Source organism: Talpa occidentalis, unplaced genomic scaffold, assembly GCF_014898055.3.
Source record: "Talpa occidentalis isolate TD23 unplaced genomic scaffold, MPIMG_talOcc4v2.1, whole genome shotgun sequence".
In the NCBI taxonomy this organism is placed as follows: domain Eukaryota; kingdom Metazoa; phylum Chordata; class Mammalia; order Eulipotyphla; family Talpidae; genus Talpa; species Talpa occidentalis.
In genome coordinates this window covers 108,745,805-108,766,991 of record NW_026555331.1, presented here as the reverse complement: position 1 = coordinate 108,766,991, position 21,187 = coordinate 108,745,805, and the positions used below count along the sequence as shown (strand labels likewise).

General features: G+C 37.6%; 1 protein-coding gene across 4 annotated transcripts in view; it reads right to left on the bottom strand.

The window, feature by feature from the left end:
* Positions 1-21,187, bottom strand: part of BBS9 (Bardet-Biedl syndrome 9) — a 345,679-nt gene that overhangs the window by 76,979 nt on the left and 247,513 nt on the right. For all 4 annotated transcript variants that reach the window (XM_054692462.1, XM_054692461.1, XM_054692463.1 and 1 more), the window contains exon 20: positions 3,036-3,218. In XM_054692462.1, the coding sequence (XP_054548437.1) occupies positions 3,036-3,218 (183 nt within the window). The remainder of the gene's footprint in view (positions 1-3,035; positions 3,219-21,187) is intronic.

Sequence of the window (21,187 nt, the reverse complement as noted above, 5' to 3'; positions counted from 1 at the left end):
AATTAAAGACGAAGAGCATAACAAGCAGTATTAAAATGTCTTTTTTGATTCATTCTTCTCCAAGTTATATTTTTATCAAATGTCCTGTCTCGTTAATGACTTCAATAGACATAACAAGTATACACACCTTCTAATCTCAACAAATTCAGAAGAGAACTGAAAGAATTTTCCCCTATGCGTTTGGAGAGGTATGACAACAGAGAACGCGGAAGGCAGGGTAGAAAGGGGCTTTGAGAAGATGTTAAATCCATTCACCTGCCTACTGGATGAGCATATTTATATATTTCCAGCAAAATGAGGCTGTTTTAAGATATGGAGTTGGAAATACCATAATCCCTTTTGGGACTCAGTGCCTACATTTGAGAAGCTCTATTTCTAGAAAATGCTTCCTTTCGGTCTTGTGTTTCAAGACTCCCTTCAGGAGAATGTGAGTTAGGCAGTCTGCATAGACTCTCTTGTGAGGATTCCATGCTTGGTTTAATCTTTTGTCTCCATCTTGAAATTCTTAATAATTTTATCTTTGAACTTGCATTTTGTAAGTGGAATCTGATGAGACAATGAAACATGTATGTGAGAAAGGAAAACGCATCCTCCCTCTTTTCTGCCCCATTCACATGTAGCCCCATAAACTCAGAAAGTCCATGGCCCCATGTTGAGTGGGAGTTCAGCATGAGGAAGTTATGTTACTTCTAGATTGATTCAGCAGGGGGCACTAGAGTCCAAAGAGCATTCCAATTGAACCAGAACTTGTTTTGAATGAAAGAGACAGATTCAAAGAAACATGAATGATTAAGGAAGATCATTATAACCTTTCATTTCCTTTCAGTTCTTACTTACTCATCAGTTAGCTGAAGGTAGTGTTAGAAGATGTGTGCATATCAGGAAGTGGAATAAAGAAGTTTAAGTTTTTTACAGAGACTCCACAGTTCCACAAGGGCAAAATACTTACATATGTATGAGCTGTGAAATACAAATTGTATAATTTTGATGATCCACATATGAGTTTAATGTTCTTATATTTGTATTAAAAGTGGCACTACAAATTAAAAAGATTAATGGTAAAATCCATGCTAAAATTTTTTAATTTTATTTTTTTCTTTATTTAGAACATAAAATAGCAGGAAGTAAAATGCAGTACCTAAAGCACTTTTACTTACATTTTTAAACAACAGATTTGTATTTTCATTTTGCAATGGGTGCTGTAAATTATAGAGTTGGCCCTATCCTACTTCCTCATGCTCCAGATTATATCAACTGCATCTGTTCTGCCAAGTCACCTCTTGTTAGCTTTCACACTTTCCTCCATTCATTCACCCAACAAATATTGACTGCATTATGGTCAGGCACTGTGCCAGGCCCTAAGAATGTAAAAAAGAGTAAGATATATTTCCTAAGCTCAATTGTAGTCTAGGAGACAGATAAATAACCATGAAAAAGTAATAATACCTACCTTGTATGACTTTAGTGAGGACTATAAATAATATACATAAAATGTATAAACTACTTATAATATTGATTAATAATATTCAACATGCTATTTAATTATCTCATTGAACCCTTATTACGACTTACTGGATAGGTCCTAGTATTTTTTCTATGATACAGCTACAGAAACAATTATCAAGAACAGCTAAGAAAGTTAACCAGAGGGACTTTGTCATTAGTGATGGAAGCAAGCAAAAAGTGAGGCACCCCCATGTCTTTTTGACCACTAGATCTGAGTTCATAATGATAGTACCACTTATCAATGTAATCCTAGCCATTGTAGTCTTCATTTTCTGTTATTAACATGTCCCCATTTCTACCTTCTCAAATGTCAATTTTATCTATAATTTTTCTATCTAGAAAATGTATACTGTAAATCTCTTGCTTATTTATTAGTATTTTACCTAGGATGATAAATAGTATTTTGTTTAGGGTGTAAAATATAGCTTGTTTTTCTTTTAATCTGATTATCCTTTGACTGAACTGTAGAAAATTAGACTCAACTGACAAAACTTGTGATTTTCAAAATCACATTCATAACTTTGTTCACTAAAATACAGTATACTAGTTAAAAACAATGTGCCTTAGTAGTAGGCAGACCTCAGTCCAAATCCTGGCTCTACAGGCAACTAATTTTATAAAGGTACTTAACTCTCAAAGACTATGTTTTCCCACATGTAAAATGGGGATGAAAACAGTAATTTAAGTATCTTAAAGGGCCATGATTATGATTATATTATACACTCCTAGCAAAACACTTAAAATAGCTCCTGGTACCTAATAAGTGCTCAAAAATGGTAGTTTTAGTATTATTTTTAGTCCCATGTTCTCATATATGTTTAAAAATGAATTTAAAAGAACTTTTTTCTTGAAATGATTTCCTTCAGTATAAAAAAATAATAAGCTTGTTTCCAAGATACATTATTTCTTTATAAATAAATATTTGCAAAAAGTTCCCCAACATGACACCTGAGATATTTTTACTTAAATAATCCTTCACTAACAGTTCCAGATACTAACCCTCACTTTGCCCTTTTTGTTCTGAAAATTGCATATTCAAAGGGCCAAAGAATGTATAAAGTATACGTAAAGGACGATACATTGTAATGAAATATGCCTGTCATTTAGCAAGACTATCTCAGTTCTCTCTAACCCTTGAAGTTACACTTAAATTTAAGAACACTGAGCAAATTAAAATGGCCAAACTGTTTTCTCTGGCAGAAAAGGAAAGGATTAGCTAATCTGAAGGTTTATTGCCATCACTTAGGCAGTCAAATGATTGCTTCCCTGGCTTCTAAGTGATTGAAGAGCACATAAAAAAAAGACTGAATGCCACATAAAATGGACTATATAGCTATTTTTAAAATAACTCTAGAAAAAAGGTCTTTATTTGACATTTTTATAATGGTTTAAAGAAAAGGAAAACAGGATTTGGGGGAAAATCCTTCATTTGATACCTTAGAAAACATGATAGCCATGTGATATCTTCTTAAAACCACAATCCTTTCAATAATGCTGTCTGTTACCACTGCAGGCTTGTGGGTCCTTACCAGTTCTTGAGTGTCCTGCTGCAGCGGCAGAAACGCTGCTTCCAGAATAGCAATCTGGTCAGCACTAAGCTTCTGCCACAACCCGATCAGCAGAATCACCAAATGGGTGGCACTTTTCAGTCTGGTGAATGATTGGAACAGATTGTCTTGGTTTTCCTCTACTGCATCTGCTAGAGCGATTACCTGCAGAAGTTACAAACCTCAGTTAGGGATAATTTCACAATTCTGGAGCCCTCAACAAATTACACTTGGCAAACTCTTGTTTTTCTTTAAAACAACTTGATGAACTTGTCTTCCACAAACACAAGTTATGTTGAGTAATAAAAGAGTTATCATTCAACTCTTCACTTCTTTTTTAAAAAAAAAATAGCCAAAGTAATTCCAAATCCATATGACCAGGAGATTAAAATATCCACAAAATCAGCTTAGCAAGACATTGTTCAGTGTTTACTTCACCACTGATTGACCTACAATATATGACAATATAAGTAACCTCTAATACAGTTATTAATTACTAGCCATTGAGATGAGTCAGTCAGAAATTCTTAACAAAATAATTGCATTTACCTTGTATTCTAAAATAATAATTTCATTATACCCTCTTCAGAAAATAATTGTTTCCTCTGATTACTATTCTTATATGTTACATGGTATTGGGGTATCCAATATGTATTTTTTTTATCCAAAAGGGAACTCAGCCTCCAATCACCAGGCATGAGAGCCAGACTGCTCCAATTTTCCAGTCACCAATTGCGGGAGCCCAGCCATTGACCATCAGCTCAGTTAAAAAAAGCTGGCCACTCCCAGTTGTCAGTCAAGGGAGCCAGGATGCACCAGCTTCATGCCACAGGCTCCATCCACCAGCTGTGTGAGTGAGAATCAGGCATCTCCCAACTTCTAGCTCTCAGTGGCAAGAGTGAGGCCCCTCTAGGGCTCCAGCGACCAGTTGCTGAAGCCCAGATCTGTGAATGAAAGCCAGGCAGCCCCCGTCATTAATTGCGATAGTCCAGCCACCAGCCACGAGAGCCAGACTCTTCCCAACCTCCAGTTACCAACTGCAGAATCCTGGCCTCCAGCAAGGAGAACCCTGCCATTTCCAGATCTAGCCATAAGCTGTGGGAGCCCAGCCACAAGCAAGCCAGGAGAGCCAACAACAGGGCCAGGGTTCTACTAGCTCTAGCTCATGGAGCAGTGAGCCAGAGAGAACCAGGTCTGAGAGACAATCCTGAAGGGAGGACAGAGAGTGATCAGCCTCTGGACAGCAGGAACCAGTAGAGATTTCAATAGGTTCAATGCTGAAAAATTTTACATTACGATGAATAGAGGTGGGGAGAGAAAGGAACCTAGGAGTTGTGATGTGGAGCAGAGGATACTGGTAGCAGAGTTGTTGGCCCAGCCAAGGAACCTGGGAAGGGAGAAGCACAGATTGCATAGAGGCACACATGCTTAGAGTGGGGAATAATCTTGTGGGGGAGCTAGGAGGCTCCAATGGGTTGGGTCCATAATAGAGGTAACAGCAGAACAAATATTCTGACCTACTTCCTCTTACTACCTCAGGTCTGGTTGCTTACTTTGCCAGGTATACTGAAAGCACAGGGAGTGCTAAGGCTCTAATCTCAAACCCCAGAGAGAAGGGATATCAGGGGTGCCTTGAATAGGTCCCAGTCCCAATCCAATTCATCCATGCTAATATCTGGATCCATCTAACACTCTTCCAGTAACTACAAAACAGATAGCAGTATAAACAAAGCCAGCAAAGGTCAAAATAAAAATCAAACAAATCCACAGTACCACCTGTGAGAAAAGTAAAATAGTTAAATCCCTTTAGCTACTGTTGAAAATATAAAAACAATAAGAAAATAGGGAGATATCAAAGAGCAAAATGGGCATACAAAAAAACAACAACAACATAACATAACACATGGACATTGAAGACCTCAAGAGAACATAATATCACAAGGTGAGAACATGTCTCCAGAATCCGAACACAAAAAGATGGAAGACTAAATCCCCTATCCAATAGATCAGAACTGCTGTAATAGAGAAACTCAAGGAGATAGAAGAAAACCCAGAAAAGCAAGTCAAGAGAACTCAGCAAAGCTAATCAAAGAAATACAACAAAATTCAGGTAAACAAATTAATGAACTGAAAAGTACAATCAAACAGAAGATATTGAAGAATTAAGAAAGAAAATAACAGAAATTCAGGAGATAAAGAGCACAATAAATGAGATCAAGAACTCTAGAGAAGGATATGGAACTAGGATAGATCAAATGGAGGACCGGATCAGTGACCTTGAGGATAGCAGTAATGCATTAAGAATCCAGGAGGAATAAGAGAGAGAAATGAGATGTTTAAAAAAAAAGGACAATTCCAGAATTACTAGACACCATTAAGAAAGCCAACATAAGAATAATGAGTATCACCAAAAGGAAAGACAGGCAAAGGGGAACAGAGAGACTGTTCAATTAAATAATTGAGGAAAAAATTCCCTCACCTTGGGAAGGAATTAAATATGCAAATCCATGAAGCTAAGGGAACAACTGGTTACCTAAATGTAAAAAGATCTATACCAACATACATCGTCACTACTAGCAACTACTAGTCACTACTACCACTACGAGCAAGAGTTCAAGAAAAGGAAAAATAGTGTCTGGCTAGGGAAAAAAAGCAGATAACCTATAAAGATAACCCTATCAGACTTACATCTGACTTCTCTGAGGAAACCCTAAGGGCATAGAGAGAATACAATGACATATTCAAAATACTTAAAGATGAAAACTGCCAGCCAAGAGTGGTTCAAAAACCATCCAACAAGCAAACAGGACCCAAAGAAAAGCAGAGACAATGATACTTGTATCGGATAATAAAAACTTCCAGCTAAAGATAACTAGAGAGAGGAGTGGGAATTACATAATTAAGGGAACAATACATCAGGAAGACATAACACTCATCAATATTTATGCACCAAAGGAGGGAGCACCAAAATGTATAAGACAACTATTAACAAACCTAAGAAAGAATATTGGCTGCAATACCGTAATAGGAAGAGGATGGACATATCATGCTTCCAGACTTCACACTGTATTACAATGTCATGATATTCAAAACAGTATGGTATTGGATTAAAAATAGACACATAGATCAATGAAATACAACTGAGAGTGCAGATAAACCAACATGGATATGATCAGTTAATCTATGTAGAAACCAAGAGTATACAGGGGGAAAGGAAAGTTTCTTCAATAAACGGTGCTGGGAAAACTGATCAACCACATGCAGAAAAATTGAAACTAGACCACTTTCTCACACCGTACACACAAATTAACTCAAAATGTATTAAAGACCTGGTTGTAAGACCAGAATCCATTAAATACATAGAAGAAAACAGAGGCAAAAGACTCCCTAACATTTGGCTTCAGAGACATCTTTGGGGACTCAACTCCAATATTAAGGAAAATAAAAGCAAAAATACACAAATGGGACATCAAACTAAAATGCTTGGGCACAGAGAAACTATCATTAAAACAAAAGGACCCTCTACTTAATGGGAGAAAATATTCATATATCCTACATCTGACGAGGGGCTAATATCCAAAATCTATGAAGAACTCATACAACTCAATAAAAAGAGAATGAAAAATGGACAGACTTATATCTGACTTCTCTGTCCAATTAGAAAATGGACAGAGGCACTAAACAGACAATTGTCCAAGGAAGACATACAAGGCACATGAAAAAATGTTCAACATGACTTATCATGAGGGAAATGAAAATCAAAACCACAACAAGACACCCTCTCACTCTTATGAGAATGACCCATATCAAAAAGACCAGAAACAACAAATGTTGGCAACTGTTGGTGGGAATGTAGACTGGTCCAGCCCCTATAGACAACAGCATGGAGGTTTCTCAAAACATTAAAAAGAGATATACCATATCTCTTTTTCAGTTTTAGTCACTGGCATTTATTCAAAGAATGAAAAACTAATTCGAAGGGATATATGTAGGCCTACATTCACTGTAGCACTATTTACCAAAGTTAAGTTACGGAAACATCCTAAGTGTCCAATGACCGAAGACTGAATTAAGAAGATGTGGCACATATACAGGATTGAATACTTTTCATCTATCAAAAAAAGATGAACTCCTGACATTTTGTGACATGGATGGAATTGAGAGCAATTATGCTTAGTGAAATAAGTCAGTGGGAGAAAGATAAATATCGGATATTTCACTCATATGTGGAATATTGAGAAACACAACAAAGGAACTGACAAAACTGAACCCCCCCCCAAAAAAAAGTCTAGAAATGACAGCATTGAGGCCACCAGAGGGGCAGGTGGGATGAGAAAGGGAGAAAAGAGACTGATGCTTTATGAAAAAGGGTTATGGGCCTCTGGGATGGGATATGTGATACCCACCTGAGGAAGCCTGAACCTATTCCTCTGAATTGTATACAGTGCTATAAAACAATATTACCTCAAAAAAAGAAAAGAAAAGAAAAAGAAATAAAAGAAACACAAAGAAATGAATACTGTATCCCAAAAGTAGAAAATTTTCATATATTCAACCAGTTAACTAATGTCATTTTTTACATAAATTTCAGGCAACAACCCACAGGGACCTGCAAGGAAAAAAAATGTTCAGGGTGTGTTAGCTTTATAATGCCAAATCTACTTAAGATAAAATTGGCAGGAGTGAGACCTGGCTTTTTTTTTTTTTTCTCATCCTCTTGAACAATCTTGTGGAAAAAAGAACTAAAGCAACAATTGGATGGAACATCCAAGACTTCCCAATGATGTTTCATTTTATTTTAATGTCTTGGTGAATTTTGTGCTCATTAAAAGTAATGAACTGACTGGACCAGAGGCTCAAGGCGTCTGACAGCCCCCTGAACAGGAATAGCAAAGGCAGGGCAACATGAGCTCCTTTCTACAAGTCCTCACCAGCCTGAGGAATAGCGCCTGTATTTCAGAAATCCAGTGCACACGATTCACGTGGTGCTATTTCATGGCTTATTGACACTGACCCAAAGGACTTATTAAAAAATCATCTTTGAAACATGTAGTTTACAGTTGTGTGGTCTCCCAAATCCCATGTGGGGGGAAAGGCTGTAAGGGGACAGGACAGTTCTTAGAGTGTCTGGGAGACACTGGAAAAAGAGATACAGGTTAGGGAAACACAAAGCAACTGAAGTACTTGCCAGGCAGATGAGGGCTCTCAGCCACTTTGTTGAGGACTTGTGGTAATTATGAAAGGTAATCACAATTCACATGCAGCCCTCCAGGGAGTATGGACCAAGGACAGCATTACAATACAGTGTGTTGCTTACTGTGTGCTTGGTACCATGCTACTTTCCATTTCTGTTCCAAAGAAGTACATGATATCGTATGGCCCATGAGGATCTCATAATTTTTTTGGACAGGAAACACACATACACAACCAATTAGTGGAGAGAAACATTACTGTAATAATGTCCTAATTGTGCAGAACAGAAAGTAAGTGTGAAAGAAGTTAGCAAAGGGACATATTATTATGGGTCAGAATTAATATCCTCGGGGCCTCTTTTACTCAAATGAGGCTTGGAACTCATCCCTTCCCCATTACAAGAAGTCCCCTCAAAAAGACAGAGAAGCCACGTTCCCAAAACAGAACACATGGAATCATCTGCTTTCCCCACCATCACCATGATAACAACTGACTCCTGTTAAAATCTAAGTTTAAATTCTTATTCTTCCTGTGACTGGTGCCAATTAAATCTCTTTATGGAGGCCATTGTATTATGACACAGATGTTTTTGTCAATAAATCCAATCTATACAAAGATCCAGGTCATAAGTAGCTACTGAGTGTCAAGTATGTGAAAGAATTAGTAGGAAGCACAATAGGGAATTCAATGGTGACAATTCTAGCAAAGAATTTATAATGGAGAAAGGAAAATGGGTCAAAGAGGTGAATGATGACAATGTAGGGAAGACCCTCTAAAATATAAAGAGAATGTCATCAAAATAATAATTATTATGTTAACAATATCCCTCCAATTAATTGAGCAAGGACAGTGTGCCAAGCTTCCTGGGCCAGGCAGCTATCAATGCCTCACATTGTCACTGTACTTAGTTGGCATGATCTCTACTTTTTCGGTCGAGACTGAAGAGGCTCAGCAGATGTAAGGAATTTGCCTGGTACTGAACACAGGGCATGCAAAGTGTGTCAGTGCTTAGAATTTATCTGTGCTTGGCTTAATGCCCTGATGTCTCAATCTTGAAATTCTTAATAATTTTTATCCTTGAACTTGTATTTATAAATGCAGTCAACAGGATAATGGAGCATATACATGACAAGAGTAAAAATGCTCATTCATTAACTCAGTTAAATGTTCTTATATTTCCATTTCAAACCGGCATTGTACATTATACAGATGAAAGGTGAAATTCATGATACCAATTTAAAATTTTTATTTTTCCCTACCTGGAGCAGCATACGTAAAAAATGAAAAAACACCATCAGAAGGTGTGAAAGAGAGTCCACTGAAGAAAGGAAAAAGTTTTACATTTTAGTAGCTGTTTTTAATAGCACTTTCTTCCTGCCTTTTAACAAGGGCCCCACATTTTCATTTTGCACTAGGACCTGCAAATTAAGTAGCCTGTTTGATCATGACTAATAAATGAGAGACCAGGACTGAAAAACTGGAATCTCACACTCGAATGTCTACTCTACATGAGGTTTTAGCACCTTATATACATACATTCAGAGAAGGGCCTAACGGCTGCTTGGTGGGAAGGGCCTTGAGTAGGAAAGGTGGAGGAAGAAGCGGTGGTGTGCTGCTGCTGGCTCAACCAGCCCTGACCAGCCTGGGAGAAAGAACCAATTGTTCCATTTTCAGGAATTTTGTGAGCCAGCTATTAAATACAGTCATTACTAAAAATTAAATTACATAAACTTAAAATTAAATAAATGACATCTAAAGCAAAAGAAATACTCAAAGCTCATTACTTCCTAGTCATTTTACCATTATCTAGGCCCTTGAAGTTATTCATGCCTGTTAGAGCTGTTTGTTGGCAGCACTCTGCAGTGGTGGGCTACTGCCATTTTCCCCCAACTCTTCATTCAGTGGCCTCAGGTTGGTAGCTTGAAATCAGCCCTGGTGGAAGTATTTTCAACAAGGAAATAAACAAATGTTACAAATCCAGGCTTCCCACCCACCCATTTCTCCATAGAGTCAGTTATTAAATATTTATCAGTACATCACAAAGAAGAAGTACCTGAAATTTGTCCTCAAGAACAGATATTGGGTAAAGAGACTCTAAAAGTGAAGGAAAGCGTCTGAGCAAATAACTGCACTAAAGAAGAAAAGTAGGCGCTCCTTGTTCCAGGAAGAGCAAATATTATAGTCTGGAAACAATATTTGACGACACAAAAACAAGTGATCTGGGCAACTGCTGTAAAGAGACAAGAATGTTAAGGTGAAAAGTAGGCACTAATGCTTTAGTATTGGGGATCCACAGATTATTCTATGTGGGCGTCACCTATGAAGGCAGCCTTCTGAGCAGTTATGGGATCACAGCAAACATTTGGGGCATTTGCTGAGACTTAAGTGAGCCTTTTATGCACGTTCCTCACTATCAAGGGAAAATTCTTACTAAGTGTAACAGCATGTCAGTTCATGGACCCACCCAACTTGCTAAACACAGCTGCGGTGGAAGAATGACTTCTCAGTGAGACAGCAGCCCAAGCCACAGGCTCTTTCCTGAGCGAGACCCAAAATACATCAATCCGGAGAAGCATCATTTCTCTAGGTTTCTGTCTCACTGGATATGTTTCTGTGCCATTGTGGAAAGAGTCTGCTATCCCCAAACGGTCACAGAAATTGGAAAGAAGTGGGATAAACAATTCCTTATGTAATTACCCCCAAAGAAAATCTTCCTGACCTACTGGCCAGCATGAAATACTAAACAGATCTCCATGTTCTCAATTTAGTTTTACATGTAACAGCCAAGTTTACTTTGTTCTCCATGAGAGCCAAATGAATTTAGCAGAATTAACACAGTAAAAAGGAGTGGATAAACTATACCCATCAAGACTTAGTTTTGTCTGACCAGGACCTAGAGGATCTCACGGCTCACCTGGAACTGAGAAATAAAGCCAACTAGCTGCTAAGACTTAAATTTGAAGGAGAGTGATTTTTCAGTGCTCATCACTGGCTGTGCAAGATGTGTGTTCCCTGGTATTCAAGAGAACTTCAGAAAGGGAGAGGTTTAGGAAACAATAAATGCTAACGATTTCAAGCACAATGTGTTGATGGCCTTTGTTTTGCTTTTTCAAATTGAAGGTTTCCAAATAAAATGGAGACCCCAAAGGACATCTCTGTCCAACTGCCATATCAGTTGATGCCAAAGTAATGAGGCAGAGCCCAGGGAGCTGCTTGCAGGAAAATGCTCAACTCATAAAGTGAGTGTGAAATTAATCCCAAATACTTCCAGCTGCCAAGATAGGCTCTAAAATTGGTTACAGGAAAGCAGCAGCAGCAACAGCAGAGTAGACATGAATCATACTATGCGAACACGGACATGTCCAATTTCTTCACCTAAACTTTACCATCGAGTCTGTCTCCAAATCTCATGTGTGTCACCCAGAATCCCACTGCATGGTTGTTTACTGTCATTTACTGAGCCCTCACTGTGGACCGGGCACTGTGCTACTGCTATTATGCACAGATTATCATTTGGTCCTCATGACTGAGAGGAATATCTGATTATCTTCAGAAACAGGGATTGCTGATCCCTTGGCCCCCGCTTCCTGATCAGGAAACAGAAGCTTGGAGCACTTAGTGTTCATATAAGCACACTGCCTATGGCCACAAACTAGGATGGAGAAAAGTCAGGACTGTAATCCTGTCTTCTTACTCCCCATTAGGTGCCCTTTCTTTTGCACTGGTATACAAATATATACAGTTGGCCCCATAAACTAATCCAGTGTATTTGTAGTTTGAAAATCAAATAGAGATGCTGAGGAAAAACATTACTTATATATACATCACAGGCATAAATATTTAAGTTTTCCCATTGTTGGGGCTTTTTAATATGAAGTCAACTCAAATTGAAATTTCTAAGTTGGTTTCTGCCTAAGTTATACTATAAAGGAAATTACTTCATAATTTGTAAAGGAGGGGGTGCTAATATAGCAAGTTTTTTTCTCTTAAAAAAGGGAATTTTATTATGTTCCACATAGCTCAAAATTATGACTTTAGAAAACAACTGTTTTTCTAGGCCTATTCCCTTGGTAAAGCTACTTTGTAAAAAAAAAAAAAAAAAAAGGGCTAACTAATCTATTTTCTATAAATCTCAAATTACAGTATCTTGTGGTCCGGGCCAGCTGATGTCCTGAAATAACAATTTTCAAAATTAACTGAGCACTTTCAAGGCACAGTGCTAACCTCTTTACGGGGATTATCTCATCTCATTCTCAAACAGTTTCATTCTCAAAATAATTCTGTGAGGTAAATACTAAGAGGTAGATAGATACCCATTTTAAATCTTTTTTTTTTTTTTTTTTTTTTTTTTTTTTTTTTATAGAGGCATGTTTTATTTATTTATTTATTTGTTTGTTTTGTTTATACAAGCACTGGGTATAGTCAGAAGCGCGGGAGGGTGAGAGAATTCACCAGAACCAGAGCGGGGAGCAGAGAAGGCAGAAGGACCAAAGGACACTGCTGAGGGGAGCAGCGGGCAGCAGGAGAGGTCTGCGCGCCATGTGGGACCCTCCTCCAGAGGCCGGGGAGCAGCCGGGGATCGAACCGGCACCGCAGAGGCCGCTGGCAGCTTCGCAACCCAGCGCTCAACCGCTGCGCCACCGGGGAGGCCCGATAGATACCCATTTTAAAAGCAAGGACAGAATTACAGACAGGGTCAAGAAGTACTGGGAACAATGCTAGAATTCATAGCAAAGCAATCTGACTCAAGAAACTTCACCAAATAACATTGCCTGCATTAATTTTCTGCCTGTACATCAGTTTCATCATAGGCAATATGTGGAACAAAGTCCATCAAAAACTTCCAAATGGGAGGTTTCGGATTTGCTGAACTTCCAATACCCCTAAGAATTAAAAAAGTTTTATTTTAACAAAAGGTCGACATGGGTGAAGGAGTTAAGAAAATAGAGTTCCTAAGATATAGATGAATTTCTACATCCTCTAGGGCAGAATGCAATAGGTCGTGCAGCAACAGGCAATGGCCTATTAGTCAAAGAGACAGAGTTTCTAGTCCTGGCTTTGCTACCAAGCAGCTCTATGTCAGTATTCAATTTACTTCCTTTTTCTGGTCTCTGGTTTCATCACCTTTAAAATATAAGAGTAGGAAATATGATGCCTAACATCCAACATAGCTATAGTGTCAGATGCAAAAACTTTTACATTACTTGGAGGATTTGTTGTTTTGAATGATCTATGCCACTTCTTCCTCTCTATTCACACATGTACAAGGCTTCTCATTTACTGCTTGTTGATTTGGAGCTTTTAATCTATAAAATAGTAGTAAGAGTATTTTCCTTTGACTAACTTGTAAGATTATGAGAATTACATGAGAGAGGTAAGAAGATGGATAATACCAAGTGTTGGCAAGGATGTGGAGAAATCAGAACCCTCATACATTGCCAATGGGAATGTAATATGGTACAGTTGCTTTTAAAAAGTTTGGCAGTTCTTAGAAAAGTTAAAAATTTAGTTACCATATGATGCAGTAATTATATTTCTAAGTATATGTCTAAGAAAATTGAAAATATATGTTTACTCATAAACGTTATCATATATGTATGTAGTAGCATTATTTATAATGGCCCCAAAGTAGAAACAACTCAAATGTCCATCAGCTGATAAATAAAGTAAATGTAGCATATTCATATAATGGAATATTATTCAAATATAAAAAAGAAATGGAGTGCTTATACATGCTATTATATGAACGAAACTTAAAAATATCATGCTAAGCAAAAGAAGCAAGACACAAAGTCCTGCATACATTGCATTACTCCATTGAAATAAAAAAAATCTATAAACACAGACAGTAATTGGTAGTTGCTTAAGCAGGGGGTTGGGGGGAGTAAGTCAGAGATAAGAATGAATAGGAAGTGACTGCCAATGAGTAGGGGTTTGTTTTAGGGGGGATAAACATTATATTATGATGATAGTTGTATAACCCTGTGAATATATTAAAAATCATTAATATGTATGCTTTATATGAGTGGACTGAATGAATGTAAGTTATATCTCAATAAAGCTATTCAAAATAATAAGAGAAGTAAAAACTACTTTAAAGGTATAATTTGTGTAAGGTAGATAAATTAATGCAAATGAAGACATTTTTATTTAAGCAACAATTTTGATATATTAAAGACTGCAGTATATTGCAACTGGGGCTTAATGATATTTTTATGGAAGGATCATATAACTTTGGAGCCAATTAGATCTGAGAATGAATACTGGTAATGGCACTTACTAGCACCCTATCATATCTTTGGCTTGTTACTTTCTTTCCCCCAGACAGTTTTCTCGCCTAGAAAACAATCAAAGCTAGTTCACATGCCTGCAACTTATTCCTAATTAGTTTGGTTCCTGGTTATTATTTGTTAATCCTTCCTGTAGCTGAGGGTTGGTTTTAGTTTTGTATAATCTGATACATTCTTTCTGTTAGATTAGCAATGACATAAAAAAGGAGAACCTTTCTCATGGCACTTGAGACACACTACCAGCTACCAAGTCCTGTAGGGTGGATGATAAGTCAACTCTATTCCCTGGTCTTCACTATGGTTCACTCCATAGGACTGTACTTATTTTGCAGTAAAGTTTAATCGAGTTTCAGAGTAAAATGTCATTAAGACTCTCTATCAGGGGGCCTCCCCAGTGGCGCAGCAGTTGAGCGTTGGGTTGCAAAGCTGCCTGCAGCCTCTGCAGTGCCGATTCGATCCCCGGCTGCTGGGCAAGGATCCCACATGGCGCACAGACCTCTCCTGCAGCCCGCTGCTCCCCTCAGCAGTGTATTTCGTCAGTCTGCCTGCTCTGCTCTCCACTCTGACCCTGGTGATTTCTCTCACCCTCCCACGCTTCTGACTGTACCCGGTGCTTGTATAAATAAACAAATTAATTTAAAAAAAAAGACTATCAGATATACTACTAAGAACTATATAAGTTACAGGTATTAGATTCCCTTTTATACTCCTTTAGCAATCCTATTCAAACATATAGATATATAACTTGGCCTGGTATGAGTTATTCTCTAGAGATCTTCTCAAACTTACCAGTTAGGAAGCTAGATGTTGTCTGGTTTATTGAAAACCCTAGATATGGTGATTTGAATAAAATGTTTCTAAAGTATACTACAGGAGGCAGTGGGGGGAGGGGGGGAGTGGAAACCCAACAACTCACAATCCAGAAAATTCCAATGTAAAAGAGCAACTGAGAAATCCCTATTGTGTTTTTGTTTTTCCAGTACTAGGTGCATAACGTGTATCCCATAAATGTTGGCTGAATTGATTAACCTCAAAAATCAATACACCTAAAATTCCAGCACGACTAGGAGCCATACTAAACTGCCTCTTAAATCCTAGGCACACTCAATCAGGAACTGTCAGGTTCCCAATTTGAATGGAACCCAAATGATGTCGCATGGAAACAGGAGACCTACCTCAATATATCTGTCATCTGCTTAAAAAAAAAATCTCTCCAGTTCACCTTTAGCCACAGCTGCCTAACACCAGGCTACAGACAGCTCTAACGACTGCTGAAATGAATTTATTCTTCACATGGCAGCCCTCTCGTTAGAAAGACATATTTTCAGGCTAGGAGAGATTTGGAAGCAGGCAAGAGCATACTTCCTACTCAACAATACTATTTGTGATGGTATTTGCTCCAACATGGCAAAGGCCTTGGAATTAGAAAGAAGAAAAAGCTTACCAGTTATAAGCTTTCACTTTAGTTGAAAAGATCCAATTTGTATCCAAAAGAATTGTTCTTTTATTGAAAAAATAATGAAAAGAGAAAGGGCGTAAAGATGACTTAAATGCCAAACATATAAGAAGTATTTCATTATCTATGTGCTAAAACTTTTCAGCTAGATGAAAGAGAACCCAGAGTTTTTACTTTGAAGACTTAGCAAGAATCTAACTCTTATTACTTTTGCTACTATGTTATTTTGTATAAATAGGATGGGGGACTGGATTACATTCTATTGGACCTCACATGCACAAAAACCTAAGATTCCCCAATAACATGCACTTAGCTTAAATTCCTAAACCAAACCTTAGATTAGAATACATTTTTAACCACAGTACCATTTGGGGTAGCTATTAACACAAGAAAAGTGTACCCATTCAGTAAGAACCTTCAGTCACACAAGTTATTTGTCTTCATAAAAAGAAACCTGCTAATTAGCTAAGCCACCTTATGCTTTGAAACACCAAGATAAGATTGTTGTGACTCTTAGAGATCATGATGGTTTTTCCAGTCTAAGACTGATTTTCCTTAACACCAATCTGCAATTGCTAAATGCCTTGAGAATTCATATTAAACTGATTTTAGAAAAATAATTATTCCTGAGAAATGCCTTTATTACATACTGTAGCACCTTCCTCCCTCCCTCTTTCTAATGTTGTATGCAGAAGAATATAAAAGGTAGGCAGTGCTGGAATATAGACTTTGGATAGGACTTTTCAAACATATGCCATGGGTACATAAAAATGTTAAATGAGAAAGACAATAAGTCATTTACAAGTGACATACAAAGTTTGCTATTTCTGCAAAGTTTGTTCACCAAATACACATGTAATTTAATCAGTTGAAAGGAAAACTAACTCCACTGCTCAGCTAGTATAATACTAAAAATACAGCTGATCTCAAACCAGATTACTATTTTTACCAACCCCCAAGTTGACCAAATTTTTACCCCTTTCCATAAAATTATCTCCCTATAGCCAAGTGAAACCCCAATTTAAAAAATAATAATTAATAGAATCAAGTTGTAAAAAGAAGAAAGAATGTTCTCTGGACCAAGGTTACTCATTGAACAGATCGCTGTTAAATCTGGAATCTATGGTTGGCAATGTCAGAGCTCATTTTACAAACCCTGTAGAATGCCACAGTTATCACTGTCCAAAAACAACATCCACAAGGTCTGACTGAATAGTTTCTAAGTTTAGAATGTTTCAGGCCACATTCCTACATGCAGACTTCTCAGTAATTATACAGCCACCCACACAGCCTTGAGTGCCATCTCCAGTGAAGGGAAATGATGGATAGATGGATAGCTGGTGGGTGTTCTAAGAACATTCCTTCAACTAAGACAGTGAATGCTAAGCTATATCATCATTAGATGTGATCAATTAAAGCATGCTGATCATTGATCCAGAAAGAGAAACTGGAACCCCCAACCATGGTAATGATGCTATTGATCATTTCCTATATTCTAGAGTTTAAGAGGTGAATGCAGCATTTTTACTATTTCATTGTGAAAATTTCTATGAATCTTTTATATCTGGTTCTTCAGAAAGTCTAGTTATCTTGTACACCTGTGGTTTTGGGGGATTTTTTGTTTGTTTCTTTGTTTTTAGAAAAATGCATTTATACCACTATTATCTGATAGGTTTTTTTTTTGGTTTTTTTTTTGGTTTTGTTTTTGTTATTTTTTTTGGTAAGGCATGCACTGGCCTATATGGCTCAGGTGACAGGGAAATAAAATAAAGGCAATGAGTAAAGTTACCTGGTTTCATATGACTTAAAGTAGGGCAGAATGGGGATATCTCTACAATCACAGGCTGCCAGTACATTATAATTGGAAGTGACCTTGCTAAAGATATGTTGTGCCTGATTTCTACTGTGATATAACCTCCACCAAACCAGAGACTGTTTTGTTGTTTTCTGTAGCATTCCCATAATTTCTCGCTCATAGCAGGCAGTCAATCACATTGTCATACTGAAGTGAATTTAAAAATCTGATGACTCTAGACCACAAAAGTGTCCATTCATGTAATTCATATAAGTGTCCATTCATGGTAATTCATGAGGAGCATTATTTGGATATTAGAAGTTCATCCCCATATTCTAGGCAAATGAAACTCAGGTCTACCACAATAGAAAAGTTTTCATAGGCTTATATATTGGGTCTACCCTAGGTAGTAAAAAGCTAGGTTCTAAACTCATACCTTCAATAGGCATTACATTATAATGAATTCCTAAATTCATTCAAGTCTTTAGTGCTAAGTTTATATGCTATCATAAAATATGTAATTTAACTTTAAAATACATCATCATTGACAAGGTCATATGGTATGAGCACGAGTCAGTTAAAGTTACACTCCAAAACAGAGTTACTCAACCTCCTCATGAATGACATTTTGGGGTAGATGATTTTTTTGTTGACTGGTGGGTGTGGGATGGGGAGGAGTGCTATCCTGGGCACTGCTGGAGGTTTAGCAACATTCCTGGACTCTATACATTAGATGCCAAGTTGTGACAACTAAAAATGTCTTCAGATATTGACAAATATCCTTGGAAAAAAATCATCCATGTTGACAACTTCTGCTGTGGAGTCTAAATTTGTGCTCAAAACAGTTCCTCCTCATCAGAAGAAAAGCTCGTGAGTCGGAGGTGGGTACCACTAGAACTTAGGATATTGGTATCTATAGCATTTGTCATAATGCTAAAATTATCATAATGAATGTCAGAAATGGGTTTGATTGATGAGACAAGAGGTTTGATAAGCAGCAAAACAAGTGTTAAAAGTAGATTCAGGGCCTCCCCAGTGGCGCAGTGGTTGAGCGCTGGGTTGCAAAGCTCCGGCAGCCTCTGCAGCCGGGCGAGGGTGCCATATGGCGAGCAGACCTCTCCTGCCGCCCGCTGCTCCCCTCAGCAGTGTACTTCAGTCCTTCTGCCTGTTCTGCTCCCCGCTCTGGCTCTGGTGAATTCTCTCACCCTCCCGCGCTTCTGACTGTACCCAGTGCTTGTATAAATAAATGAATAAATCGTTAAAAAAAAAAGTAGATTCACTGGCAAAATTAATGGCATTCAAGATATGTGAATTGGCACATTTTAAAACTCATACTCTTCTTTGCATGAACAGAGTATAACAATCCAGGAACACTGAAGGAAGGTCTGTGGTCCAAGATTTGAGCCTAAATAATCCAAAGTCTTGTCTTCGGGATAGAAGATTTTAGCTACCTGATATTCATTGTGAGAATAAAAGGATCCTGATTTGGAATACTGTCCTATCTTAATGGAACTTTTCCAGAAAAGTACCGGTCCAGTACCTAAGCAACAAAGTGTTGGGCTTTTACTCCAGCCTACAATACAGGCTATGTGACTTATTTCATGCTTATAACTATTTAATAAATTTCTTCAAATGTACCAAAATTTGATATGAGACTTATTTTCATTATAAACAAGAAGAAGGAATATTAAGGGGAGGGGAAAGGGAAAGTGGTCAAAATAGGGTGGGGGGAGAGCACAAGGGATGGGGGAGATGGGTCACAGGGGCTATCGTGGTGGGATAATGATGGGGACTGCACCTGAAGGGAGAAATCAAATATTGTCCAAAAATTAACAACAATGTAAGAAAATAAATATATCTTAAAAAAAAAAGAAGGGTTATGACAAAGTTGCTCATCCTTATCCATCTCAAGCTTTTTGATGGCTATTGTTACACTTGTAAAGAATTTAAGAACTGTGTAGGACCAGATTGGTAAAGGTAGTATATAATGTCAAGTCTGTGCTCAGAGAGGGAGATACATGATATTTATAAGCAGCCTGTAAAAAACTAATAGTCTAACAAGGAAAACAAAGATATTAATAGTAAAAATAAAGTAGCTGCTGTGAGTCCACTATGATAGGCACAGTCCCCATGTATAATTCCTAATATTTCAACAGCACTCTAGATAATTAATATTATTGGCTGGTACAGGCGGAGCAACATGGCGGCGAGGAGACGCTGTGAGTAAGATCTCCCATTAAAAAAAAAGTTAATAGGGAGGAAAAGCGGCAGGTCCCAGTGAGAACTGGGACATGGAAGATAAACGGACGACTCCAGCAAAATATTATTGGCTGGTACAGCAAACAAGGTTCAGAAAGGTTAAATAACTTGTTCAAAATCACACAGCACAGCCTTGATTAAACCAAGTCTGTCTAAAACCTCCCAAGTTCAAGCATTTCTCAACACACCACAGATATCCTTAGATACATACACAACATAGACACACACACACACACACACACACACACACCCCAGTGGTATACAAACAATATGAGACAAATCTATACACAAGTCCTTCCCCACTAATCTGACTCTCTGGGCATGAAAGACTCATAGATTGCTTCTTTTTTTTTAATTAAATTCATATTTGAATATTTTAATACTTTTGGTTCAGGAAAGCATTCCTGAGTTCTGAAAATTACTCTTTATTATCTTCCATTTACATCTCTGTTGCCTACCTGAACCTATAGTAATTTGAGCTTGCAGCTCTTGCAATAACCATTAATTTTCAAACATAAAACAACTACAATAGGTATGTAAAAGCAGAGATCATCCACCTCACAAATGATTAAATCCAAATCTGACTCTGATCCTATTTCATCCCTCACTGTGATTTGACCCTAAGAGAGTTCTTCACTTTTTTAAGATTCAGGTTTTGAATCTTATAATCTTAGAATCTATTTTATAGAGGCATTTGCTGTGGAGATTGAAAGAAATACATTAATGTGTTTATCATAGTATGCATAAGTGCTTCATAGAGCTTAGCATTATTACTCTTAGTGTTACTCATTGTTTTCTGGGAAAATACCAATATATTTTATTAAAATAAAACAAGAACTGTAACATAACTGAAGATAGTAACAACACTCCTTTTGTTTTTTCAACTCTAGCTTACCCACTCCCCAAAATTTCAGCATCTTTTCATTGGATTCATTTTGTACATAAGACATATACATTATTTACCAAAATGTGTAGCATAATTCCTATACCTACACTATCCACTATCAAAGTACTCTCTACGTCCCCTTCCATTATACCCACCACATTTAGAATTACCCATTCCATATTTTTAAGCTATGTGAAGGTAGTCACTCTGTCTTCTCCTATGTGAAGGTAGTCACTCCTTTACTATGGGGTCCCC